Source organism: Tachyglossus aculeatus, chromosome 17, assembly GCF_015852505.1.
Source record: "Tachyglossus aculeatus isolate mTacAcu1 chromosome 17, mTacAcu1.pri, whole genome shotgun sequence".
NCBI classification, from domain to species: domain Eukaryota; kingdom Metazoa; phylum Chordata; class Mammalia; order Monotremata; family Tachyglossidae; genus Tachyglossus; species Tachyglossus aculeatus.
In genome coordinates, this window is record NC_052082.1 from 40,804,891 (window position 1) to 40,830,925 (window position 26,035).

Sequence of the window (26,035 nt, forward strand, 5' to 3'; positions counted from 1 at the left end):
GTTATTTTGTCAATATGTTTGGTTTTGTTCTCTGTCTCCCCCTTCTAGACTGTGAGCCCACTGTTGGGTAGGGACCGTCTCTATATGTTGCCAACTTGTCCTTCCCAAGTGCTTAGTACAGTGCTCTGCACACAGTAAGTGCTCAATAAATATAATTGATTGATTGATTGATTGGGGGCAGCCTGCTCATGGTTAGGGGAGTCTGTCCCGAGGAGCTGGGCTGGAGCAGCTGCTTTGAAAATCCTTCTCCTTGGGGAAAACAGAGTTCCAGGATGTGTTCAAAAGGCCAGCCCTCTCAACACGTGCTGGCTCAGAGGCGGCCAGAGCAGAAAACAGGCTGTATTTCCTCCTCTCCCTCAGGGGACTCAACGCCGGAGAGTCTCATGCCGTGGGCAATGGGAACAGCCAGAGGCTGGCAGAGGGTCTCAGCCCACCGCAGAGGAGGCGGCCTCGGGAATGCCGACCGTCCCCGCCGCTGAGGGCAGGCGGAGGGCAACGGTGGCGACGTTCCAGTTTGGGAAACCAGTCCGTCGGTAGGTCCATCAATCGCCAGTCCAGATGCGGGCCAAACACAGCAGCACCCAGGATATGCTGGAGGATGATGGAGACACCACCCTGAGCCTGCATTCCCGAACCTCCACCGCAGCCGGGAGCCCCAAGCCCGCCGGCCCAGGTACGGACGGGTGGACAGACGACCGGGGATGGAAGGCGGCCAGGCCGGCCCAGGGGCAGGAGGGTCACACCCAGCCCGGGGAATCAGAGAGACAACAGACAGACAGTGAGCGAGAGAGAGAGAGCACAGGGAAGTCTGAAGGAAAAGAAGAAATTCTCTCCGTGTTTGTGACTCTGTGGTGGCTGGCCGGGGGTGTTTTTGTGTAGGTGAGCTGCGCGGAGCAGCATTTCCAAGGCTGGGATGTTCTAAGAATTTGTCACTAGGTTTGTTTGCTGCTCTGTTCAGGGACCAGTGGGTAAATCTGTGGGATCTGATGTGTGTGGATGTGTGGTATATGTGTAGAAGTAATAGTAGCTCATTCTCTGACCACAGAGCTTGCACTTTAATAGAGGAGAAAGACAAAAAACAGTTACAACAGGAGAGAGAGAGAGAATACGTGTGGTGCATGTATGTTTGTGTGTGTTTTTGTGTGTGTGTGAAGCAGCGTGGCTCAGTGGAAAGAGCCCGGGCTTGGGAGTCAGGGGTCATGGGTTCTAATTCCGGCTCCTCCACTTGTCAGCTGTGTGACTTTGGGCAAGTCACTTCACTTCTCTGGGCCTCAGTTACCTCATCTGGAAAATGGGATTAAGACTGTGAGCCCCATGTGGGACAACCTGATTACCTTGTATTCCCCCCCCAGCACTTAGAACAGTGCTTGGCAAATAGTAAGCACGTAACAAAAGCCATTGTTATTATTAGTTGTAGTGGTAAGTGTGGCTTAGTAGCAAGAACACAGATTTGTACAGATTTATTACTCTGTGTATGGGTTTATTACCCTATTTTACTTGTACATATTTACTATTCTATGTATTTTATTTTGTTAATATGTTTTGTTTTGTTGTCTGTCTCTCCCTTCTAGACTGTGAGCCCGCTGTTGGGTAGGGACCGTCTCTATAGGTTGCCAACTTGTACTTCCCAAGTGCTTAGTACAGTGCTCTGCACACAATAAGTGCTCAATAAATATGATTGAATGTATGAATGAAGAGCAGGGGCTTGGGAGTCAGAGGACGTGGGTTCTAATCCCAGCTCCGCCATTTGTCCCCTGTGTGACTTTGGGCAAGTCACTTCACTTCTCTGGGCCTCTGTTCCCTCATGGGACAACCCGATTACCTTGTATCTACGCCAGTGCTTAGAACAGTGCTCGGCACAGAGTAAGCGCTTACCAAATACCATCATTAGTACTAGTAATAACAGCAGCTCATTCTCTGTCCACAGCTTCCAATTTAATGGGGGAGATGAAACATAAAATAGTAAAACTGGAAAAAGAGAGAGAGAGATTCTCTGTCCATAAATAGCTTACACTCTAATGGAGGAGACAAACAAAATCATTACAACTGGAAAGGGACAATGTGCATGAGAGAGAGAGAGAGAGAGAGAGAGAGAGAGAGAGCTCTGGACAGGACAGACAGCAGGGCACCATCTGTTTCTCCATCCCCCTGCGGAGACAGACTCTGGACCTCCAGGCCACTAATGAAGCCAGCCCAGAGACATCCCAGCCTGGAGGGTGACACCCAGGGCTCCTCTGCAGCCTGGCCCCTTGGCTCCATCCACGGGATACAGAGAGTCCCGGCCATAACTACTTCCCTTTATAGCCCCGGTCACCCGCCAACTCCACTAGGGTCATCATCATCATCATCATCAATCGCATTTATTGAGCACTTACTATGTGCAGAGCACTGTACTAAGCGCTTGGGAAGTACAAATTGGCAACATATCGAGACAGTCCCTACCCAACAGTGGGCTCACAGTCTAAAAGGGGGAGACAGAGAACAAAACCAAACATACTAACAAAATAAAATAAATAGAATAGATATGTACAAGTAAAATAAACAAATAAATAAATAGAGTAATAAATATGTACAAACATATACATATATACAGGTGCTGTGGGGAAGGGAAGGAGGTAAAATGGGGGGGATGGAGAGGGGGACGAGGGGGAGAGGAAGGAAGGGGCTCAGTCTGGGAAGGCCTCCTGGAGGAGGTGAGCTCTCAGTAGGGCCTTGAAGGGAGGAAGAGAGCTAGCTTGGCGGATGGGCAGAGGGAGGGCATTCCAGGCCCGGGGGATGACGTGGGTCAGAGGTCGATGGCGGGAAAGGCGAGAACGAGTTACGGTGAGGGTCTCGGACTCCCAGGGCGCAGCCAGGCCTCGTGGCCACCTTTCCCCTCAGCATTGGTTTGGAGCCTTTCAGCGTACATCGGGCTTCTCCGGGGCTCACATGAGCCATTCTGGGCTGAAATTTGGGGGGCCACCCAGGGGCACCAGTGTGGGGACCTGAGGATGGGGAGGGCCTGCTCTCCCCGGGCACCTAAGACACCGTTCGCCCCTGAGTTCCCAGCTTGTTGCTTAGCCCAAGGGGCTTGGAGTTCTTCCATCCAGGGCTCTGCTTGTCTCTGATTAGATATCAGAGCACTCACTCAGTCTGGGTCCCCAAGATTCTCCTTTTCCTCTCTCCCTTCTTTAAGATGTCTCTTTTTGGATAAACCGCATGGGCCAAAGCACATGAGCCTGGGAGTTGGGAGACCTGGGTTCTAATTCCCGGATCCGCCACGCATCTGCTGTGTGACTTGGGTCAAGTGGTTTGACTTCTCTATGTCTCAGTGTTCTTCACATAGTAAACGCTTAACAAAATACAATTGATTAATTAAATATCCCTCCTCCCTCCCTCTTAAACTCTGAGTCCCATATAGGACAGGGACTGTGTCCAAACTGATTATTTTCTATTTGCCCCAGAGTTTGATACCTAATAAGCCCTTTATAAATATTATTACCTCCCCCCTTATCAATCCTCCATTCCTTTCCTCCAGAAACCAGTTCACTGACACACCCTCCCATGCTCTCCACCATCTTCCAGCTCTTCCTCACCCATGAATTATGTGTGTGTGTTTTGTGGCGGGGGGAAGGAAGAGTTGGATGAGGGGTCTCCGGAGAGCCAGTGCTCACCCTCCGGGAGAGTGGTATTGCATTGCTACCTACTGTGGGCCTTGTAGCCGGTGGGCCTGGGTTCTAATCCTGGTTCTGCCAATCACCTGCTGTGTGACCTTGGACAAGTCACTTAACTTCTCTGTGTCTGCTTCCTCATCTGTCAAATATGAATTCAATACCTGTTCTCTCTCCTACTTAAACTGTGGCCCTCATGTGGAGCAGGAAATGAGTCCTGATTTTCTTGGGGTTTACAGTGTGCTTAGTACAGTGTTTGGCCCATAGTAGGCACTTACCAAATGTCACAGTCTCTATGGTCAGACAGGCTTCCTCTGAGCCTTGAGGAGAGAGGTAGAGATGTTGATTAGGGGGAGCAAGGGTCTTCTCCAAAAGGACAGAACAAGGAGAAAAAAATCACCCAAATCCAAATGCATTGTCTGTCTCCCCCTCTAGATTGTAAACTCGTTATGATCAGGAAACGCGTCTGCCAATTCTGTTGTACTGTACTCTCCCAGCGCTTAGTACAGTGTTCTACACAGAGTAAGTGCTCAATAAATGCCATTGATTGACTGATAGAGCTGGCAGAGGGGAAATCTGAGGGCATGGCATCTACCTCCGTGTTTGGCACAGGGCTGAGCACCTCATAAATGCTTAACAAATACCACAATTATTGTTATTTTTATCTCCCCATCCTTCCTACCCCAACAGGGGGCTGGAGTGGCCTAGACCAGAGCGTCTTGAGAGGGCCAGCCGGTGTGGTGACTCCAGGGCCAGGAGGAAATCCTGTTTCTGCTCACTACCGTCGCGATTGATTGATGATGGCATTTGTTAAGCACTTACTCTGTATTCTTTGTGAATCAACCCCCTCAATCTCCCTCAATCTCCTTTCTGTCTCTGTGAAGTCTGCAACTGCGAGAGGGATGGGTCACCCTCAACTGGAACAATAATAATAATAATAATGGTACTTGTTAAGAGCTTACTATGTTCCAAGCACCGTTCTAAGCACTGGAATAGACACAAGGTAATTGAGTTGGACACAGTCCTTGTCCCACGTGGAGCTCACAATCTTAATCCCCAATTTACAGATGAGATAACTGAGGCCTGGAGAACTGAAGTGACTTCCCCAAAGTCACATAACAGACAAATGGAAGAGGTGGGAATAGAACCTCGAATAGAACCACTATGTCTCTTTTCCTTTCCTCGGGGGTGGGATGTGTGTCTAGGTAGATACAGTAATAATAATACTAATTAATAATAATGGCATGTGTTAAGTGCTTACCATGTGCCAAGCACTGTTGATGATGATGGCATTTATTAAGCACTTACTATGTACAAAACACTGTTCTAAGCACTAGAGCAGATACAAGCTAATCAGGTTGTCCCATATGGGGCTCACAGTCTTAATCCCCATTTTACAGATGAGGTAACTGAGGCACAGAGAAGCTAAGTGACTTGCCCAAAGTCACACAGCTGATGAGTGGCGGAGCTGGGATTAGAACCCATGTCCTCTGACGCTCAAGCCCATGCTCTTTCCATTAAGCCAAACTGCTTCAATTCTGATTTTACAGATGAGGACACTGAGTCACAGAGAAGTGACGTGACTCACCCAACATCACAGAGCAGGCAAGTGACTGAGCCGGGATTAGAACCCAAGTCTCCAGACTCCCATGCCCGTGCTCTTTCCACTAGGCCAAACTGCTTAGCTACAGGCAAAGAGATCTTTTTTTCCTATGGTACTTGTTAATAAATAATTATTATAATAATAATGATGGTATTTGTTAACTGCTTACTATGTGCAGAAGCACTGTTCCAAGCACTGGGGGAGATGCAAGGTAATCAGGTTGTCCCACGTGGGGCTCCCAGTCTTAATCCCCATTTTACAGATGAGGTAACTGAGGCACAGAGAAGTTAAGTGACTTGCCCAAAGTCACCCAGCGGACAAGTGGTGGAGCCAGGATTAGAACCCACAACTTCTGACACCCAAGTCCATGCCCTTTCCACTAAGCCATGCTGCTTCAATAATAATAATAACAATGATGGTATTAGTTAAGCACTTACTAGGTACCCGGTACTGTTCTAAGCCCCGGGGAAATCAGCTTAGACATAGTCCATGTCTCACAAGTGGCTCACAGTTTTAATCTCTATTTTTTAACAGATGAGGGAACTGAGGCCCAGAGAAGTGAAATGACTTGACCAAAGTCACACAGCAGACAAGATGTGGAGCGAGGACTAGAACTCAGGTCTTTCTGATTCCCAGACCTATACTTTATCCACTAAGCCATATGGTGGGTAGATGGGCATGAAGGCTCCATCTCCTCATGATCACGGTCACACAGCTGCATTTCTCTGCTGGGCATCAGCGATGGGAGAGTGGAAATTTGGGTCTTTAGCAAAAGTGAGATGATGGTAGTTGTGTGGTAATGTGTCCTGCCTGTGGATTCTCTAACCCCTCCTGATGGGAGAGAGTCTGACCACCCAGTACGCTTTGACTGGGGCAGGTCACTGACCCAGGAGCAATTGGATGGCAGCATATCCATTGATTTCTCAGCCACACAGGAAAGGTCACAGCTGCTGAACTCCTCCTCTCCAGCTTGAGACCTCATGAAAAAGCCCCGGGTATTTATTCATTCATCTAATTCTATTTATTGAGTGCTTATTGTATACAGAGCACTGTACTAAGCGTTTGGGAGAGTACAATACAACAATAAGCAGTCTAGAGCAGGGAAGACAGGCATTTATTTTTATTATTATTATTTTATAAATGCTGTGGGGCTTGGAGGAGGGATGAATAAAGGGAGCAAGTCAGGGCAATACAGAAGGGAGTGGGAGAAGAGGAAAGGGGGCTTAGTCAGGGAAGGTCTCTGGACAAAATGTACCTTTAGTAAGGCTTCGAAGGTGGGGACAGTAATTGTCCGTGGGAACTGAAGAGGGAGGGTGTTTCAGGCCAGAGGCAGGATGTGGGTGAGGGGTCGCGGGGAGATAGACGAGAGATCGAGGCACGGTGAGGTTAGCTTTAGAGGAGCCAAGTGTGTGAAGCGTGCAGGCTGTGTTGTAATGGTAGAGTAGCAAGGGACAGAGTGAGAATGAGGACAGGGGCCTGCTCCAGTTCAGCATCCCCGGAGGGGCAGGCTGGGATGATCCAGAGGCTGACAGGGACTCAGACAGTCAGTGATGGCATGGATATGTGCTGTTTCCCCAACCCCTGAGGGCAATTTCACGGTCACACGGCCACGTCCTGCACTGCCTATGATGACCTAACACTTTTGCAAGAACAGCCTGCTCTGCTGCTTTGTCTTCCTCTTATCTTCCTGCAACCTCTTCACTCCATCCAGCCATACCCATTTTCCTTTCCCCAGGAGAGGGGACGGCTGCACTTTGGTCAGCAGCAGAAATGTGAAACAGAGCTCCCAGAGCTCTCGGGGTTCACAGTCACCTCAGAGCTCACAGTGCTCACAAAGCCCCCAGTGCTCCCAGTAACTTCCGTGAACACAGAATTCACGGTGTTCAAAGAGTTCCCGGTTTTCACAGTGCTCTCAGAGCTCACAGTGGCTGGGGCAGCAGCAGGGTTTGCTCATTACTTTGGAATGGGCCCAGTTCCTGGAGGACAGGATAACGTACATACGCTTGCAGGAGTCCTTCCTCTCAAAGCAAGGAAATTAGACCTTTTTTTAAGCATCTTTTCCCCTCACCCCTTGCCTCACTTTTAGAAAGTTCCTCTGGGAGAGCAAATAGGATGGGGCTGGTGAACAGAAGGTTGTTGAAGAGGTTGCTGAAAAAGAAATATACCCCCCCACACCTGCCTCTTCCCTTTTCTATCGAGAGACAGAAGTTTCAGTGAGTGTTATAGACTGGGGGGCTGGGAAATGAGAAGTCCCCCCTCCCTCACTGCCCAGTTTCTCTAACTGCCAGGTACCATGGTGTTTCCACTAGGCCATGCCGCTTCTCCCTATATTCATGAGGGCTGAGGAAGGTGAAAATGAAGGTGCTTAGAACAGTGCCCAGTGCTCTGCACACAGTAAGTACTTAAAAAATGGCATGATTATTATTATTAAGGTGAAGTTGAAACATTTGGCGGAGCTGGGATTTGAACCCATGAACTCTTGACTTCGCCCCCTGGGCTCTTTCCAATGAGCCACACTGCTTCTCTAATGCCTGTTTACTTGTTTTGCTGTCTGTCTTCCTTCTTCTATTCATTCATTCATTCACTCAATCGTATTTATTGAGCGCTTACTGTGTGCAGAGCACTGCACTAAGCGCTTGGGAAGTACAAATTGGCAACATAGACTGTGAGCCCGCTGTGGGCAAGGATGGTCTCTCTTTGTGGCCGAATTGTCCTTCCCAAGCACTTAGTACAGTGCTCTGCACACAGTAAGCGCTCAATAAATATGATAGAATGAATGAATAAGTGAAAATAAGTTCCTAAGTGCTGCTGAGGAGGGCAGGAATAGGTTCATAAGTGCTGAACTAACAGCCAAGCACATACCTACCACTCCTGCCTCTAAACACTCCCTTGCCCCACCCTCCACCCCCATCTGACCTTCCTTTTTCTCTTCCTCCAGACTCCATTCCTTCCTTCCTCCAGCCCTCTGACCAAGGCTGGGTGGGGAGGGGAAGGGTTCCGACTACAAAACCAAAGCCTGGTTTCTTTCATGCCACGGGCCTGGGGTACCGGCTGATGTACAAGGTCTGAACCCTTATTTTTCTGAGGTTTGGATCCATGATAGAGAAGCAGCATGGCTCAGTGGAAAGAGCCCGGGCTTTGGAGTCAGAGGTCATGGGTTCAAATACGGGCTCCACCACTTGTCAGCTGGGTGACTTTGGGCAAGTCACTTCACTTCTCTGGACCTCAGTTCCCTCATCTGTAAAATGGGGATTAAGACTGTGAGCCCCACGTGGGACAACCTGATCACCTTGTATCTTCCCCAGCACTTAGAACAGTGCTTTGCACATAGTAAGCACTTAACAAATGCCATCATTATTATTATTATTATTATTTAGAGTCAGAGGTCATGGGTTCAAATCCCAGCTCCACCACTTGTCAGCTGGGTGACTTTGGGCAAGTCACTCAACTTCTCTGTGCCTCATCTGTAAAATGGGGATTAAGACTGTGAGCCCCACGTGGGACAACCTGATCACCTTGTATCCCCCCAGCGCTTAGAACAGTGCTTTGCACATAGTAAGCACTTAACAAATGCCATTATTATTATTATTATTTAGAGTCAGAGGTCATGGGTTCAAATCCCAGCTCCACCACTTGTCAGCTGGGTGACTTTGGGCAAGTCACTCAACTTCTCTGTGCCTCAGTTCCCTCATCTGTAAAATGGGGATTAAGACTGTGAGCCCCACGTGGGACAACCTGATCACCTTGTATCTTCCCCAGCGCTTAGAACAGTGCTTTGCACATAATAAGCGCTTAACAAATGCCATTATTATTAATATTATTATTATTTGGAGTCAGAGGTCATGGGTTCAAATCCCAGCTCTGCCACTTGTCAGCTGGGTGACTTTGGGCAAGTCACTTAACTTCTCTGTGCCTCAGTTCCCTCATCTGTAAAATGAGGATTAAGACTGTGAGCCCCACGTGGGACAAACTGATCACCTTGTATCCCCCCCCCCACCCCCGCGCTTAGAACAGTGCTCTGTACATAGTAAGCGCTTAACAAATACCATCATTATTATTATTATGATCAGACCGTCTCTTCTTTCCAAGCATTGTTTCTGGGTGAAGGGCTGCAAATATCAAAGACTTTGGAGTGCAGCTGCAGTAAGGGGAGACAGGAAAGAAGTATTTATCTCTATAGGTCTTGTTATTCCTGGGGATGTTTAGATCATTCCCTTGAATGACTCATGCCTCTTTACCGAATACACAGTGGCAGGCAAGGTGGACTTTTTTTTTTTTCACCTCAAGAAAATAAGGACCTCAGAAGTAGCCCGCCGTTGGGTAGGGACTGTCTCTATATGTTGCCAACTTGTACTTCCCAAGCACTTATTACAGTGCTCTGCACACAGTAAGCGCTCAATAAATACGATTGAATGAATGAAGTACAATCAAAAGTGGAGCCCCTCCTAAGCAGTGTGTGGTCTTGAGAAACGGCTTGATTTCAGGGTGGGAGGCCCCAGGAGAGGAGACCCCGTGAAACACTTGGAACGGATGTGGGAAACCCAGGGAGGCTCGGCCCCCACAGTCGGGGGAGGGTGTGACCGACTGCCAGAGAACAAGAGTTGGAGCATGGTAGCTTCGCATGGGATCCGGGAAAGGCGCCTCGCCCGAACAGGAATTTTCAGTGCTACATAATGATAGTGACCTTTTCCAAGTGCTTACTGAATACCAATTCGAGATAATCAGACTGGATGCAGTCCCTGTCCCACATGGGAGTCACAATCTAGGAGGGAGGATTAACAGGTATTTTAACCCCCCTTTTATAGATGAGGACACTGAGGCACAGAGAAGTTAAGTGACTTGCCCTAGGTCACATAGCAGATGCATGGTGGAGCCTGGATTAGATCCTAGATCATTGTGGCTCCCAGGCCCAAATGCTCTGTCCACTAGACCACACTGCTTCTCGGGCCTCTGCTCTTTCCACTAGAAATTGGGTTGGCCTGGAGCAAGTCTTGCTGAAGGGTAAGCCTCTCTTCCTCTCTAGAGGCATTAGAGAATCAGCAGAAGGTGAATGTAGCTGCTTTAACTTTCATCATCTCCCCTGTGCTTAGATTTTCAACCCAGCTCTGCCGTACCTGTAAAATAGGAATTAAATACTTAGTCTTCCTATCCCACTGACTGTGAGCCCTGTGGGCTTGGGACTGTGTCTGATCCATGTGACTTATATCTACTCCTCACCCCTGAATTTATTACTCTATTTATTTTATTTGTGCATATTTATTCTATTTATTTTATTTTGTTAATATGTTTTGTTTTGTTCTCTGACTCCCCCTTCTAGACTGTGAGCCCACTGTTGGTTAGGGACCATCTCTATATATTCCCAACTTGTACTTCCCAAGTGCTTAGTACGGTGCTCTGCACACAGTAAGCTCTCAATAAATACGATTGAATGAATGAATGAATGACACAGTAAGTGCTTACAAATACTATCATCGTCATCATCATTGTCATCGATGGTATTTATTGCAAGCTTACTGTGTGCTGATCAGTGTGCTAAATGCTTAGGAGAGTGCAATGCAACAGATTTGGTAGACACATAGTTCCTTCAAACAGTTATCTTATATTCTCTAGGGGGAGACTGACATTAATGTACATAAACATGTATCCTAAATCATTTATAGCCTGTACATAGGTGCTGTGGGGCTGAGGGTGGAGTGAATATTCAATCATATTTATTGAGCGCTTACTGTGTGCAGAGTACTGTACTAAGTGCTGGGGAAGTACAAGTTGGCAACAAATATATCAAATATCAATATATCAAATATCAAATGCCCAGAGGTCACAGATCCAACTGTATAGATGACACAAAGCATGACTTTATCAGGGAAGGCCTCTTGGAGAAGATATGACCTTAATAAGACTAGGAAAATGGGGAGAGTGGTGTCCGTGTATATGGAAGCAGAAGGAGTCTCAGGCCAGAGGGAAGTTGTGGGAAAGGGGTCGGCAATGAGATAGATGAGATCAGGGCACAGTGAGTAAGCTGGCACTAGTGACCTTTGCAGGCTGGGCTGTAGTAGACAACCATCAGTGAGGTAAAGTACCATGGGGTGAGCTGACTGAGTGCTTTAAAGCTGATGATAGGGAGCTTCTTTTTGATGTGGAGGTGGCTAGGCAACTACTGGAGGTTCTTGAGGAGTGAGGAGATGTGCATCGAATGCATTTTTAGAATAGTGGTCCGGGGAGCAGAGTGAAGTATGGATGAAGTGGGGAGAGACAGGAGGCAGGGAAGCCAGCGAGGAGGCAGTAGCAGTAGTCAAGGATGGATAGGATAAGTGCTTGGATCACATAGCAGTTTGGACGGAGAGGAAAGGGCTGTATGTTTTGTTTCATTGTCTGTCTCCCCCCTTCTAGACTGTGAGCCCGCTGTTGGGTAGGGACCATCTCTATACGTTGTCAACTTGTACTTCCCAAGCACTTAGTACAGTGCTCTGCACTCAGTAAGTGCTCAATAAATATGAATGAATGAATGAATGTATTAATGTTGTGAAGGTAAAACCATCAGGATTTGGTGACAGATTGAATAATAATAATAATAATTATAATTATTATTATTATTATTATCATTGTAATTACAAATTTGGGCCCCAAATATCCAGAGGCTTGCCTGGTGCTCCTAAACGGTGAGTAAACAATGGGGTATGCTAGAAAGCAGTTCTCACTGGCCTCACTCAGAGAGGGGAGAACTCAGCCTTATGTCTAGCTAAGTTCAGCAGGTGGTGAAAGCACTAATTTGGGAGACTATTAATAACAGATGCTGCATTGCAAGGTAGGGTGTGAAAGCCAGGCTAGAGGGGAGGGGCTCAGTCAGGCAAGCTAGTGTTCTCTGGCCTTGGGGCATCTACTGTGGGGGAATAATAATAATAATAATGTTGTTATTTGAGTGCTTACTATGTGCCAAGCACTGTTTTAAGCGCTGGGGTAGATACAAGGTAATCAGGTTGTCCCACGTGGGGCTCGCAATCTTCATCCCCATTTTACAGATGAGGGCACTGAGGCACAGAGAAGTTAAGTCCAAGGCCACACAGCTGACAAGCGGCAGAGCAGGGATTAGAACCCAGGACCTCCCAAGCCCATTCTCTTTCCATTAAGCCACACTGCTTCTATACTAAGCGGGAAAGAAGGAAGAGGACAAGGGGGAGGGGGAAGATGAGAAAGAAGAAGCAGAAGAAGTGAAAGAGGAAGAGGAAGAAAAGGAGAGGGAGGAGGAGGAAGCAGAGGAAGAAAAGAATGAGAAGGAGGAGGAAAGGGAGGACAAGGAGGAGGAAGAGGAAGAGAAGGAAGATGGGAGGGGCAGGAGAAGGCAGAACTGGAAGATGAGGAGATGGAGGAAGAGACACTGCTGTCAGGGAGACTGTAGCCATCTGGGAGGGAGCCCCTTTCTCCCTCCCTGCCACCCCACACATTGGAGGTCCTGACCACGGGGATAAATTTAAGCCCTGCCTGGAGCAGGGAGTGTGGTGAGACCAAACCCCTTCAAGGCCCTACTGTGAGCTCACCTCCTCCAGGAGGCCTTCCCAGACTGAGCCCCTTCCTTCCTCTCCCCCTCGTCCCCCTCTCCATCCCCCCATCTTACCTCCTTCCCTTCCCCACAGCACCTGTATATATGTTTGTACATATTTATTACTCTATTTATTTTACTTGTACATATCTATTCTATTTATTTTATTTTGTTAGTACGTTTTGTTTTGTTCTCTGTCTCCCACTTTTAGACTGTGATCCCACTGTTGGGTAGGGATTGTCTCTATATGTTGCCAACTTGTACTTCCCAAGCGCTTAGTACAGTGCTCTGCACACAGTAAGCGCTCAATAAATACGATTGATTGATTGACCAAACTCCCTCAACTCCTGGGCTACTGTTTTCCTTTGTCTTGTTAAACTGTTGCTTCAGAATTGGTGTTTTTGCTGGGTTTAAGCAGCATGGCTCAGAGGAAAGAGCACGGGCTTTGGAGTCAGAAGTCATGGTTTCAAATCCCAGCTCTGCCAATTGTCAGCTGCGTGACTTTGGGAAAGTTGCTTAACTTCTCTGTGCCTCAGTTAGTTCATCTGTAAAATGGGGATGAAGACTGTGAGCCCCCCGTGGGACAACCTGATCACCTTGTGACCTCCCCAGTGCTTAGAACAGTGCTTTGCCCATAGTAAGCACTTAATAAATGCCATCATTATTATTATTATCCCTTTCCCCATTTGCTTGTGCTCTAATCAATGTCGTATTTATTGAGCACTTACTATATGCAGAGCACTGTACTAAGTGCTTGGGAAGTACAAGTTGGCAACATATAGAGACAGTCCCTACCCAACAGTGCGCTCACAGTCTAAAAGGGGGAGACAGAGAACAAAACCAAACATATTAACAAAATAAAATGAATAGAATAAATATGTACAGGTAAAATAGAGTAATAAATATGTACAAATATATATACATATATACAGGTGCTGTGGGGAAGGGAAGGAGGTAAGATGGGGGGATGGAGAGGGGGAAGAGGGGGAGAGGAAGGAAGGGGCTCAGTCTGGGAAGGCCTCCTGGAGGAGGTGAGCTCTCAGTAGGGCCTTGAAGGGAGGAAGAGAGCTAGCTTGGCGGATGGGCAGAGGGAGGGCATTCCAGGCCCGGGGGATGACGTGGGCTGGAGGTCGATGGCGGGACAGGTGAGAACGTGGTACGGTGAGGAGATTAGCGGCGGAGGAGCAGAGGGTGCGGGCTGGACTGGAGAAGGAGAGAAGGGAGGTGAGGTAGGAGGGGGCGAGGTGATGGACAGCCTTGAAGCCCAGGGTGAGGAGTTTCTGCCTGATGCGTGGATTGATTGGTAGCCACTGGAGATTTTTGAGGAGGGGAGTAATATGCCCAGAGCGTTTCTGGACAAAGATAATCTGGGCAGCAGCATGAAGTATGGATTGAAGTGGACAGAGACACAAGGATGGGAGATCAGAGAGAAGGCTGATGCAGTAGTCCAGACGGGATAGGATGAGAGCTTGAACGAGCAGGGTAGTGGTTTGGATGAAGAGGAAAGGGCGGATCTTGGCAATGTTGCGGAGCTGAGACCGGCAGGTTTTGGTGACGGCTTGGATGTGAGGGGTGAACGAGAGAGCGGAGTCGAGGATGACACCAAGGTTGCGGGCTTGTGAGACGGGAAGGATGGTAGTGCCGTCAACAGAGATGGGAAAGTCTGGGAGAGGGCAGGGTTTGGGAGGGAAGACAAGGAGTTCAGTCTGGACAACCACCTCTTGATATGAGCCCTGTTGCGGGCATCATCAGAATCAAGATCTTTTTCTTTAGGATGCTGAATGGGGATTTGTGCAATGTAAATTATGAATTAATAAATGAATAAACAAGCAGGAAACCTTTCTTGCTTACTCTCTAATCTCCCCACCCCATTTCCCTTCTACTGCCAATTCAGCACATCTGTCACCTAAAGCACCCCGCTTCTCACTCCCCTCTGTCCTGCTAGCACATATCATAAGCTTTGTTGCTTCCTCCCATACCTGTAATTTAATTCGGTTTTTATCTCCCCTACTAGATAGAAGTAAATTTCTTGATGGCAGGCCTCATGTCTACTAACCCTATTGATCTCAGGCAGTGCTCTGCATGGAGTAATCACTCAGTAAATATACTGATTGTTTGTAAAAATAGTCATAGATAACAAAAACACAGTCACAGATAACAATACTGGTCGGTTTGTATGATACCACTGATGTGCTTTCCCCAGGTGTCCATGAAATCCATCACTGAGTGGCATTTGCTAGAGAAGCAGCGTGGCTCAGTGGAAAGAGGATGGGCTTTGGAGTCAGAAGTCATAGGTTCAAATTCCGACTCCTCCACTTGTCAGCTGTGTGGTTTTGAGCGAGTCACTTAACTTCTCTATGCCTCAGTTACCTCATCTGTAAAATGGGGATTAAGACTGTGAGGACAACCTGATCACCCTGTAATCTCCTCAGCGCTTAGAACAGTGCTTTGCACATAATAAGTGCTTAATAAATGCCATCATTATTATTTACTGAGTGCTTGCAGTGTTCAGAGTGCTGTACTGTGGACAGTGATGCATTGAAACTGCCACACCAGAGTCAAGACACCACCATTTGGTGGAACTGTAGCCCTTAGCTGAAGTAACACCTTTTTGAGAACAAGGAAGAGAACTTTTAAAATGTTAATATGAGGTTAGAGAGAATCCTTTGTAGTGGCTGAATTTTACTGCTGATCATTGAGGGTGTGTCAACTAGCCCTGGCACCATATCTGAGAATCAAGATGCCTATGCCAGTGATTGAAATATGCATATTGGGGGTGGGGGGAAAGGGGACTACTGTTTGGTTGTAAATGAAACCTAAAAAGTATCTTGGGGTCTTACACTGATCACCTCCCAAGGTGTGGTGTTTGATCATTCTGCAGAATAAAATTTGGAGACCATCCGAATCATGGATGTGTCTCAGTGACCATGCAGAGCAATGAACAGGTATACTTCTACCGTACTAAGCTATAGAATAAAGCAGACACGATCCCTCCCCTCAGGAGCTTACGATCTAGTGGGTGAAACAGGAAATCCAGTGTCTGAGTTCTCTTGCTGAATTTTTCCTATCAGGCATAGAAAGCCAAATGTCAATGGCCTAGTGGAAAGAGCATGGGTCTGGGAATCAGGACACCTGAGTTCGAGTTCCAGTTCTGCCACTTGCCTGCTGTGGGATCTTGGACACTTAACTTCTCTGGGCCTCAGTTTGCTCATCTGTAAAATGGGGATTCAATACCCATTTTCTCTTCCCCTCAGACTGTTTTACCTCATATGAGACAGAGACTGTACCTGACCTGGTGATCTTGTATCTAGGGCAGTGCTTCGCGTATAGTAAGGGCTTAACAGATGCCACATTTATATCCATCTTTGATTCCTGCTTGTCTCCTCAGGGCATGTGGCCCCAACCAGGACATGGCGACCTGTAGCCTTGACTCTTCTCATCCTGTGCTTCGTGCTACTGTTTGGGCTGGGAGCCCTGGGGTTCGAATGTAAGTACCCCACTTCTCATCAGAAGGGTTTCTATTTATTCTGATGGTATGCCTATCTACTTGTTTTGTTTTATTGTCTGTCACCCCCTTCTAGACAATGAGCCCACTGTTGGGTAGGGACCATCTCTATATGTTGCCAATTTGTACTTCCCAAGCGCTCAGTACAGTGCTCTGCACTTAAAGGCTCAATAAATATGATTGAATGAATGAATAGGAGAAGCAGAGCACGGGCCTGGGTGTCCGGGACCTGGATTCTAATCCTGGCTCTGCCACTTGTCTGCTGTGTGACCTTGGGAAAGGCATTTCACTTCTCTGTGCCTCAGTTACCTCATTTGTAAAATGGGGATTAAGACAGTGAACCCCATGTGGGACAGACACTGTGTCCAACCAGATTAGCTTGCATTTACCTCAGCACTTAGAACAGTGACTGGAACATAGTAATAATACTAATAAAATGATAACATTTATTAAGCGCTTACTATGTGCAAAGCACTGTTCTAAGTGCTGGGGAGGTTACAAGGTGATCAGGTTGTCCCACGGGGGGCTCACAGTCTTCAGCCCCATTTTCCAGATGAGGGAACTGAGGCCCAGAGAAGTGAAATGACTTGCCCAAAGTCACACAGCTGACAATTGGAAGAGCCGGAATTTGAACCCATGACCTCTGACTCCAAAGCCCGGGCTTTTTCCAGTGAGCCATGCTGCTTCTCTGTCCCCTGTAAGTCTGTTAACAAGTACCACAGACTACCATTAAGAAGTGCCCTGGATTCTAAGCCTGGCTCTGCCACTTGTCTGCTGTGTGACTTTAGGCAAGTCACTTAACGTCTCTGTACATCAGTTTCCTCTTCTGTAAAATGGGGATGAAATTACCTGCTCTCCCTCCCCACTTAGACTATGAGCCCCATGTGAGAGTGAAACCGTATCCAATCTAATGGCATTGTATCTGGCCCAGTACTTAAAACGGTGCTTGGCTAAAAGTAAGCATTTAAGAAATACTATTACTGTTGTTAATGGTGTCTAAGTGCTTACTATGCATCAGTCACTGTATTAAGCACTGGATTAATGCAAGTTACTCAGGTTGAACATAGTCTGTGTCCCACGTGGAGCTCACATTCTTAATCCCCATTTTACAGATGAGGTAACTGGAGCACAGAGAAGTTAAGTGACTTGCCCAAGGTCACACAGCAGACAAGTGGCAGAGCTGGGATTAGAACCCAGGTCTTTCTGACATTCAGGCCTGTCCTCTATGATCATTCTTATGATCATACAGTGCTCTGCACATAGTAAGCGCTCAATAAATACGATTGATTGATTGATTCTTATTATTGACATTGCTATTATCACCATTATTAATATGATTGTTATTATTATAATCACTGGGGTCCTTGGATCCGGGCCAGGACACTGGAATTTGGGGCAGAGAGCAGAATTTGGGGAGAAGGGGCTTGTAAATAATACTGGTGCCAGGGGGAGAGGATGGGGGAAAGGGAGGGATCTGGGAGAGGGAGGTGGCTTGGTTCCACTGCCGATTCACCTGCCGCCTGTCAGTTTTCCAGGTCTTCCGACTGTCTAACACCCAGCGGACGGCCATCTCCCAACAGGAGGAGAGGCTGGGAAACCTCTCCCAGCAGCTACAAGACCTCCAAGCCCAGAATAGGAAGCTCACGGGGACTCTGCAGCAGGTAGCCCAGAAGCTGTGCTGGGAACTCTACAACAAAACTGGAGGTAATGGGACCAGGCCGTGGGGAAGGAGGAGTTGATGGCAGAATGGGAGGGTGGGGAGGGAGGGAAGGGGAGAAGCGCTCTCTCGCACACATCCTCTCTACCAGAGCTGAGTAGCTCCTCTGAATCTCTTGAGGTCGCTCCCTTTGGAGCAGCAACTGCAGCCCACAGAGAGATAGGGAAACAGTATTGCCTGGTGGAAAGAGCCTTCGAGTCAGAGGCCCTGGGAGTCAGAAGGCCTGAGTTCCAATCTTGGCTCCACCACTTGCCCGCTGGGAAGATGAAACTGAGGCACAGAGAAGTTAGGTGACTTGCCTAAGGTCATACGGCAGACAAGCGGCTTAGGTGTAACTTGTTTATCATCTGTAACATAATTTATATTAATGTCAGCTTCCCCCTCTAGACTGTGATCTCATTGTGGGCAGGGAATGTGTCTGTTTTATTGTTATATTGTATTCTCCCAAGTGCTCAGAACAATCAATCAATCAATTGCATTTATTTTGCGCTTACTGTGTGCAGAGCACTGTACTAAGCACTTGGAAAGTACAAGTTGGCAACATATAGAGACAGTCCCTACCCAACAGTGGGCTCACACTCTAGAACAGTGCTTTACACACAGTAAGCTCTCAATAAATATGATTGAATGAATAAATGGAACTTGATAAGTCATTTAACTTCTCTTTGCCTCTGTTTCCTCATCTGTAAAATAAGGATCCAATACCTGTTCTTCCTCCCTTTAATAATAAAAATAATAATAAAAATTGTGGTATTTATTAAGTGCTTACTGTGTGTCAGGCATTGTACTAAGCCTTGGAGTGGATGCCAGCAAATTAGGTTGGACACAGTCCCTGCCCCACATGGGGCTCACAGTCTCAATCACCATTTTGCAGATGTGGTAACTGAGTCCCAGGGAAGTGAAGCGGGTCCCACAGCAGACAAGTGGCAGAGGTGGGATTAGAACTCATGACCTTCTGACTCCCAAGCCCATCCTCTATCCACTAGGGGAAGCAGCATGGCTCAGTGGAAAGAGCCCAGGCTTTGGAGTCAGAGGTCGTGGGTTCAAATCCTAGCTCTGTCATTTGTCAGCTGGGTGACTTTGGGCAAGTCATTTCACTTCCCTGGGCCTCAGTTCCCTCATCTGTAAAATGGGGATGAAGACTGTGAGCCCTACATGGGACAACCTGATTACCTTGTATCTACCCCAGCACTTAGAACAGTGCTTTGCACATAGTAAACGCTTAACAAATACCAACATTATTATTATTATATGCCACGCTGCTTCCCTTAGACTGTGAGCCCTGAGTGGGACAGGGACTGCATCTGATCTGAGGATCTTTTATCTACACTAATGCTTAGCAGATCAGAAGTGTTTAACCAAGAGCCCAATTATTACTGGCCACCTAAAATGAGTGTCTTCCTTCCAAAGCTGCTAGCAAATGCTGAAAGTTCAGTTTGGGTGAGTCAACTGTGTTTGAGTGCTTACTGTGTGCAGAGCACCCTTGGGAGAGTATAATATAACAATTTAACAGACATATTCCTTGCCCACAGCGAGTTTACAGCCTGGAAGGGGAGACAGGCACTAGCATAAATAAGTAAATTACAGACATACAGGATACAGCAGCATGGTTCAGTGGAAAGAGCACGGGCTTTGGAGTCAGTGGTCATGGGTTCAAATCCCCACTCTATCAATAGCCAGCTGTGTGACTTTGGGCAAGTCACTTCACTTCTCTGTGCCTCAGGTACCTCATTTGTAAAATGGGGATTGACCGTGAGCCCCCCGTGGGACAACCTGATCACCTTGTAGCCTCCCCAGTGATTAAAATGGTGCTGTCAGTGCTTAACAAATGCCATTATTATTATTATTATACAGGCCCAAGGGCTGGCCTACTTCTGTAGGTCACCTTTGGTGGGAGAAAGAGCTGTCGACTCAGTGCTCAGGAGGACCAGCTGCAGTGGGGAGGTGGATGCTCTGAGGCTGCAGCTGCAGAGGGAGGGGTTTGGCTGACTCCAACTTCCGTCTAAGAGCACAGGTGCAGCCCCTGCCCGGAGAAGTGGTTCTGGAGAGGAAACAGCTGCTTCCATTTCTACAGAGACAGCCGGTCGTGGTGGGGCTGTGAGGGCCTCTGCTCTGCTGAGAATGCTTCTCTGCTGAAGATTGACAGCCATCAAGTGCTGGTAGGACATCTGGACTTCTCTCTCAGGGGGTGCTCCCCTAGGGAAAGGAAGAGGAGGAGGAAAGGAATCCCTGAATCTCAGCTGGATTTATTGAGTGCTCACTGTGTGCAGAGCACTGAACTAAGAGCTTGGGAGAGGACAATAAAACAATAAACAGACACATTCCCTGCCCACAATGAGCTTCCACTGTAGAGGGGGAGAAGACATTAATATAAATACGTTAGATCCGTACATAAGTGTCGTGAGACTGGGAGGGGGATGAATAAAGGGAGCAAGTCAGGAAGAAGCCAAAGGGAGTGGGCGAAGAGGAAAGGTGGGCTTAGTTAGGGAAGGCCTCTTAGAGGAGATGTGCCTTCAGTAAGGCTTTGAGGGAGGGGAGTAATTGTCGGATATGAGAAGGCAGGACATGGGAGAGAGGTTGGTGGCGAGATAGACAAGATTGAGGTATAGGGAGAAGATTAGCCTTAGAAGAAAGAGACCTGTGCGGGCTGGGTTGGAGAAGAGCAGTGAGGTGAAGGAGGTGATGATACCACAACCTCACTGCCTTGAGATCCCCAAGCCGCTTCCCTCTCTGATCAGGAGGAGTGTCCGGCCTGAGGATTCCAGTCCCAGCCTTCTCTGGCCTCTGGGCGTGCCCTCTCTCTGGAGCCTGGAAGTCAATTTATCCATCTATCAATGGTATTTATTAAGCACTTACTGTGTGCAGACCACTGCACTCAGTACTTGGAAGAACACACTATAACAAAAAACTCACAGCCTAGGAGGAAATCTCTTGGAAAATCCAATTCAGTAAGAGGGGCCAGGGGAAATAAGTGTGCCTCCTGCCAGTGGATTAATCAATCAATCAATCATATTTATTGAACACTTACTGTGTGCAGAGCACTGTACTAAGCGCTTGGGAAGTACAAGTTGGCAACATATAGAGACAGTCCCTACCCAACAGTAGGCTCACAGTCTAGAAGGGGGAGACAGAGAACAAAACCAAACATACTAACAAAATAAAATAAATAGAATAGAAGTAAAATAGAGTAATAAATATGTACAAACATATATACACATATACAGGTGCTGTGGGGAAGGGAAGGAGGTAAGATGGGGGGGACGGAGAGGATTAAGGGAGGAAGGACCGGAGAGGCGCCAGGACAGCAATAAGGCAGCGTGGCTTAGTGGAAAGAGCAAATTCAGGGTCAGAGGACCTGGGGTCTATTTCTGGCTCCACCACTGGCCTGCTCTGTGAGCTTGGGCAAATCACTTAACTTCTCTGAACCTCAGTTCCCTCAACTGCAAAACGGGGTTTCACTACTTATTCTCCCTCCTATTTAGACTGTGACCCCATGTGTGAATGAATAACTTGTATCTACTGCAGGGCTAAGAACAGTACTTGACACATTATAAGTACTTAACAAATACCATAAAAGAAACCAAAAAAACAGCGCTGTTTCCCTATTACAAAGTGCACCCTAGCCACTGGCTATGACATATAACTACTTATCTGAGTCTCTTTCTCTGCCAAATTTGGCCTACGAGTCAGAGGATCTGGGTTCTAATCCCAGCTCTGCCACTTTCCTGCTGGATGTCTTTGGGCAAGTCACTTAACTTCTTTCCATGCTTTAGTTTCCTCATCTATACAATGGGGATTTTATAGATCCATCTGGATGTCTGCCCGCCACATAAAACTCAACATGTCCAAGACTGAACTCCTTGTCTTCCCTCCCAAACCCTGCCCTCTGCCTGACTTTCCCATCACTGTTGACAGCACTACCATCCTTCCCGTCTCACAAGCCCGCAACCTTGGTGTCATCCTCGACTCCGCTCTCTCATTCACCCCTCACATCCAAGCCGTCACCGAAACCAGCCGGTCTCAGCTCCGCAACATTGCCAAGATCCGCCCTTTCCTCTCCATCCAAACCGCTACCCTGCTCGTTCAAGCTCTCATCCTATCCCGTCTGGACTATTGCATCAGCCTCCTCTCTGATCTCCCATCCTCGTGTCTCTCCCCACTTCAATCCATACTTCATGCCACTGCCCGGATTGTCTTCGTCCAGAAACGCTCTGGGCATGTTACTCCCCTCCTCAAAAATCTCCAGTGGCTACCAATTAATCTGCGCATCAGGCAGAAACTCCTCACCCTCGGCTTCAAGGCTGTCCATCACCTCGCTCCCTCCTACCTCACCTCCCTTCTCTCCTCCTCCAGCCCAGCCAGCACCCTGCCTCCTCCTCCACCCTCCTCTGCCACTAATTTCCTCACCGTGCCTCATTCCCGCCTGTCCCGCCGTCGACCCCCGGCCCATGTCGTCCCCCTGGCCTGGAATGCCCTCCCTCTGCACATCCGCCAAGCTAGCTCTCTTCCTCCCTTCAAGGCCCTATTGAGAGCTCACCTCCTCCAGGAGGCCTTCCCAGACTGAGCCCCTTCCTTCCTCTCCTCCTTGTCCCCCTCTTCATCCCCTCCGTCTTACCTCCTTCCCTTCCCCACAGCACCTGTATATATGTATATATGTTTGTACATATTTATTACTCTATTTATTTTACTTGTACATATCTATTCTATTTATTTTATTTTGTTAATATGTTTGGTTTTGTTCTCTGTCTTCCCCTTCTAGACTGTGAGCCCACTGTTAGGTAGGGACTGTCTCTATATGTTGCCAAATTGTACTTCCCAAGTGCTTAAAACAGTGCTCTACACACAGTAAGTGCTCAATAAATACGATTGATTGATTGATTCAATACCTGTTCTGCATCCTACTTAGGCTGTGAGCTCTGTTTGGGAAAAGGACTGTGTCCAGCCTAAATATCTTCTTTCTATCCCAACATTTAATAGGGTGCTAATCACACAATAAACACTTAACTTTAAACACAGTCCATATCCGCATGGCATTTGTCTATATTTTCATGCAAGCCACCGAATTCCTAGAAGCATAGAAACTCGTCTAATTGTTGTAAGCTCACTGTGGGCAGGGAAATTGTCTACTGTTGTATTGTACTCTTACAAATAGTATAGGATTCTACAAACTGTAAGTGCTCAAAAATAATTATTATGATGGTATTTAAGTACTTATGTGCTAAGCACTGTTGTAAGTGCTGGGGTAGATAGAAGGTAATCAGGTTGTCCCATGTGGGGCTCACAGTCTTCATCCCTATTTTACAGATTAGGTAACTGAGGCACAGGAAAATTAAATGACTTGCCCAAAGTCACACAGCTCATAAGTGGTGGAGCCGGAATTAGAACCCATAACCTCTGACTCCCAAGCCCGTGATTTTTCCCCTAAGCCATGCTGCTTCTCAGTAAGTACTACAGATCGATTTATTGATCCAATCCCTTCCAATCTAGCTCTTAATTTATTTACACCCTTCTCAGATCTGGTGTATATATCTACATCTGCTCAATTGGGTTTTTTATTATGGTTTTTAAGCATTTACTATGTGCCAGGCACTGTCTTAAGTGCGGAGGTAGATGAAAAATAATCAGGTTGGACACAGTCTGTGTCCCACATGGGTGTCACAGTCTTAATCCCTAATTTAGAGATGAGGTAACGGAGGCCCAGAGAAGTTAAGTGACCAGCCCAGGGTCACACAGCAGAAAAGTGGCAGAGCTGGAACTAGAACCCAGGTCCTTCTGACTGCCGGGCCCGTGCTCTTGAGGATGACTTAGAGTTGTGAATATTCAAAGCATCATTACTATTATTATTTTTCTGACTGGCCTATTGTTCTTCTGGTCCCCCACAGGAGCTGGTGATGCCCCTGAGTTTCTCTAAATTCTTCTACTCCTACTGGACAGGACTGAGTCGCAATGGCAGTGGCCAGCCCTGGGTCTGGCTGGATGGATCCCCTCATGCGTCTGATCTGTAAGTGTCCACCCTCAGGAAACCGCGGGCTCTGGAGAGCAGGGACCCTTCCCCTAAAGAACTGTCCTTCAGGAAGGCAGGCCTTCTGCAGCCCTAGTCTGTGGGGAGGTGGGCCAGGCGAGCAGGACACTGAAAATCAGCTTTCTTCCACTCCTTCACTGCTGCCTTGGTTCACCTGACAACAAGGGGAGGAAAGTCACAGCTCCCAGCCCTTCTAAAAGGCCACCTCCTCCGGGAGGTCTTCCCTGATTAACCTCTCAACTCGCCACCCTCTATCCCCTCTTACTGTTCCTCCAGCACTAAACTCTTGACCGCTCTCTACCCAATCCTCCTGTTATGCTTTCTACATTTCTTTATACCTTAATTGCTTCCCCTTACTTGTGTTACTAGTGGCTGTCTCTTCTGCTAGATTATAAGGTTCTTGAGGGCCAGGATCAGGTCTCTTCATATCTAATGTATTCTCCCAAGTGCTTAGTACAGTGCTCTGCCCGAGTAAATGCTCACTAAATACTATTGATTGCCCTGTGAATGTGTCTTCGAAGTAAGTTTCTACACTTCAAAGCCAAGTAAAAATCCTTATGGAGGTTCAGTCAATATTAACCAATAGTGATGGGGATGGTGGTGAAAGCAGTGGTGACCACGGTGATGTTGACAATAATGGTGACCATAGTGATGGGGACAGAGATGGTGATGAAAATGATAGTGACCATAGCGATGAGGACCACGGTGATGGGGACAAAGATGGTGACCATGGCGATGACTGGAAACTAAAGGACTGAACTCTCCTTTCCAGATTTCAAGTCATGGTGGATTCTGACAGTCTGAGGAGCAGGGACTGTGTGACCATCCTCAACGGAAAGACTTTCTCTAAAGACTGCAAAGAACTCAGGCGCTGTGCATGTCAGCGGGCAGCCGAGCTGGTGAGGCCAGAGGAGCTAGATTAGACGAGCTCCATAGATGGATAGGAGTCCACGACTCTGGAAAACGACACGGTGAAGGAAGGTGGAGCCGTGAGCACAGCTAGGGGCTGTTTGGACGGTCTCTGTGGTTGGTTGCAACTTTTAGGGAGCTTCTCTGGGGTCACCAGATCCCTTTCCAACCTCCAGTCTCCCTAAAGCTGAGCCTTGTTGGTTCAAGCAGATTGTCTAGTGGATAGCGCACAGGCCTTGGAGCCAAGAAGGACACGGGATCTAGTCCCAGCTCCACCACTTGTCTGTTGTGTGGCCTTGGGCAAGTCACTTAACTTCTCCATGCCTCAGTTACCTCAACTATAAAATGGGGATTAAGACTCAGCCCCATGTGGAACAGGGACTGTGTCTAACCTCATTAAATTGTATTAGAATAGTGCCTGGCACATAGAGCTTTACAAATACCATAAAAAAAAAATGAGAAATTCTGTTTCTGAACATTCACCACTCCCATCTTCCTCTCCACTCCCATCTCTCCCTGCTCCGTCTCCTCTCCCCTTCCCTTTTCTTTTGTTTTTTTTTTAGTGATATTTGTTAAGCAATTACTATGTGCCAAACACTGTAATAAGCTCCAGGTTAGATACAAGATTGTCAGGTTGGACACAGCCCCTTTCCTGCATGGGGCTCACTGTGTTAATAATCCCCATTTTACAGATGAGGTAAGTGAGGCACAGAGAAGTGAAGTGACTTGCCCAGGGTTACAGAGTGTCTCTGCTTTGATGCACATTTCACATGGATGCTTGGAGGAAAGGACGCAAGGAAGAAAGATTGTGGCCTAGTGGAAAGATCGTGGGCCTGGGGGTGAGAAGACCTGGGTTCTATTCCAGGCTCCACCTCCTGCCTGCTTTGACAAAGTCACTTAACTTTTTTTAAAATGATTTTTATTAAGCGCTTACTATGTGCAAAGCACTGTTCTAAGTGCTGGGGGAGAGACAAGGTGATCAGGTTGTCCCACGGGGGGCTCACGGTCTTAATCCCCATTTAACAGATGAGGTAACTGAGGCACAGAGAATCAATCAAGCAATCGTATTTATTGAGTGCTTACTGTGTGCAG

At 47.5% G+C, this 26,035-nt stretch overlaps 1 protein-coding gene across 1 annotated transcript; it reads left to right on the plus strand.

Moving 5' to 3' along the window:
• The first annotated feature begins 404 nt into the window (after positions 1-404).
• CLEC1A (C-type lectin domain family 1 member A) lies at positions 405-25,172 on the plus strand. Its single transcript, XM_038759657.1, has 6 exons — positions 405-673; positions 16,179-16,277; positions 17,823-17,999; positions 20,020-20,171; positions 23,895-24,013; positions 24,807-25,172. Exons 1-6 carry the CDS (start codon positions 559-561, stop codon positions 24,955-24,957), a joined length of 813 nt encoding a protein of 270 aa, XP_038615585.1. The 5' UTR covers positions 405-558; the 3' UTR covers positions 24,958-25,172.
• Positions 25,173-26,035: the final 863 nt, after the last annotated feature.

Coding starts and splice junctions, on each gene's coding strand:
- CLEC1A (XM_038759657.1), top strand. CDS start 559: ATGCGGGCCAAACACAGCAGCACCCAGGATATGCTGGAGGATGATGGA. Junction 674..16,178: donor CCCCAAGCCCGCCGGCCCAG/GTACGGACGGGT, acceptor TTGTCTCCTCAG/GGCATGTGGCCCCAACCAGG. Junction 18,000..20,019: donor ACTCTACAACAAAACTGGAG/GTAATGGGACCA, acceptor CTTCCGTCTAAG/AGCACAGGTGCAGCCCCTGC.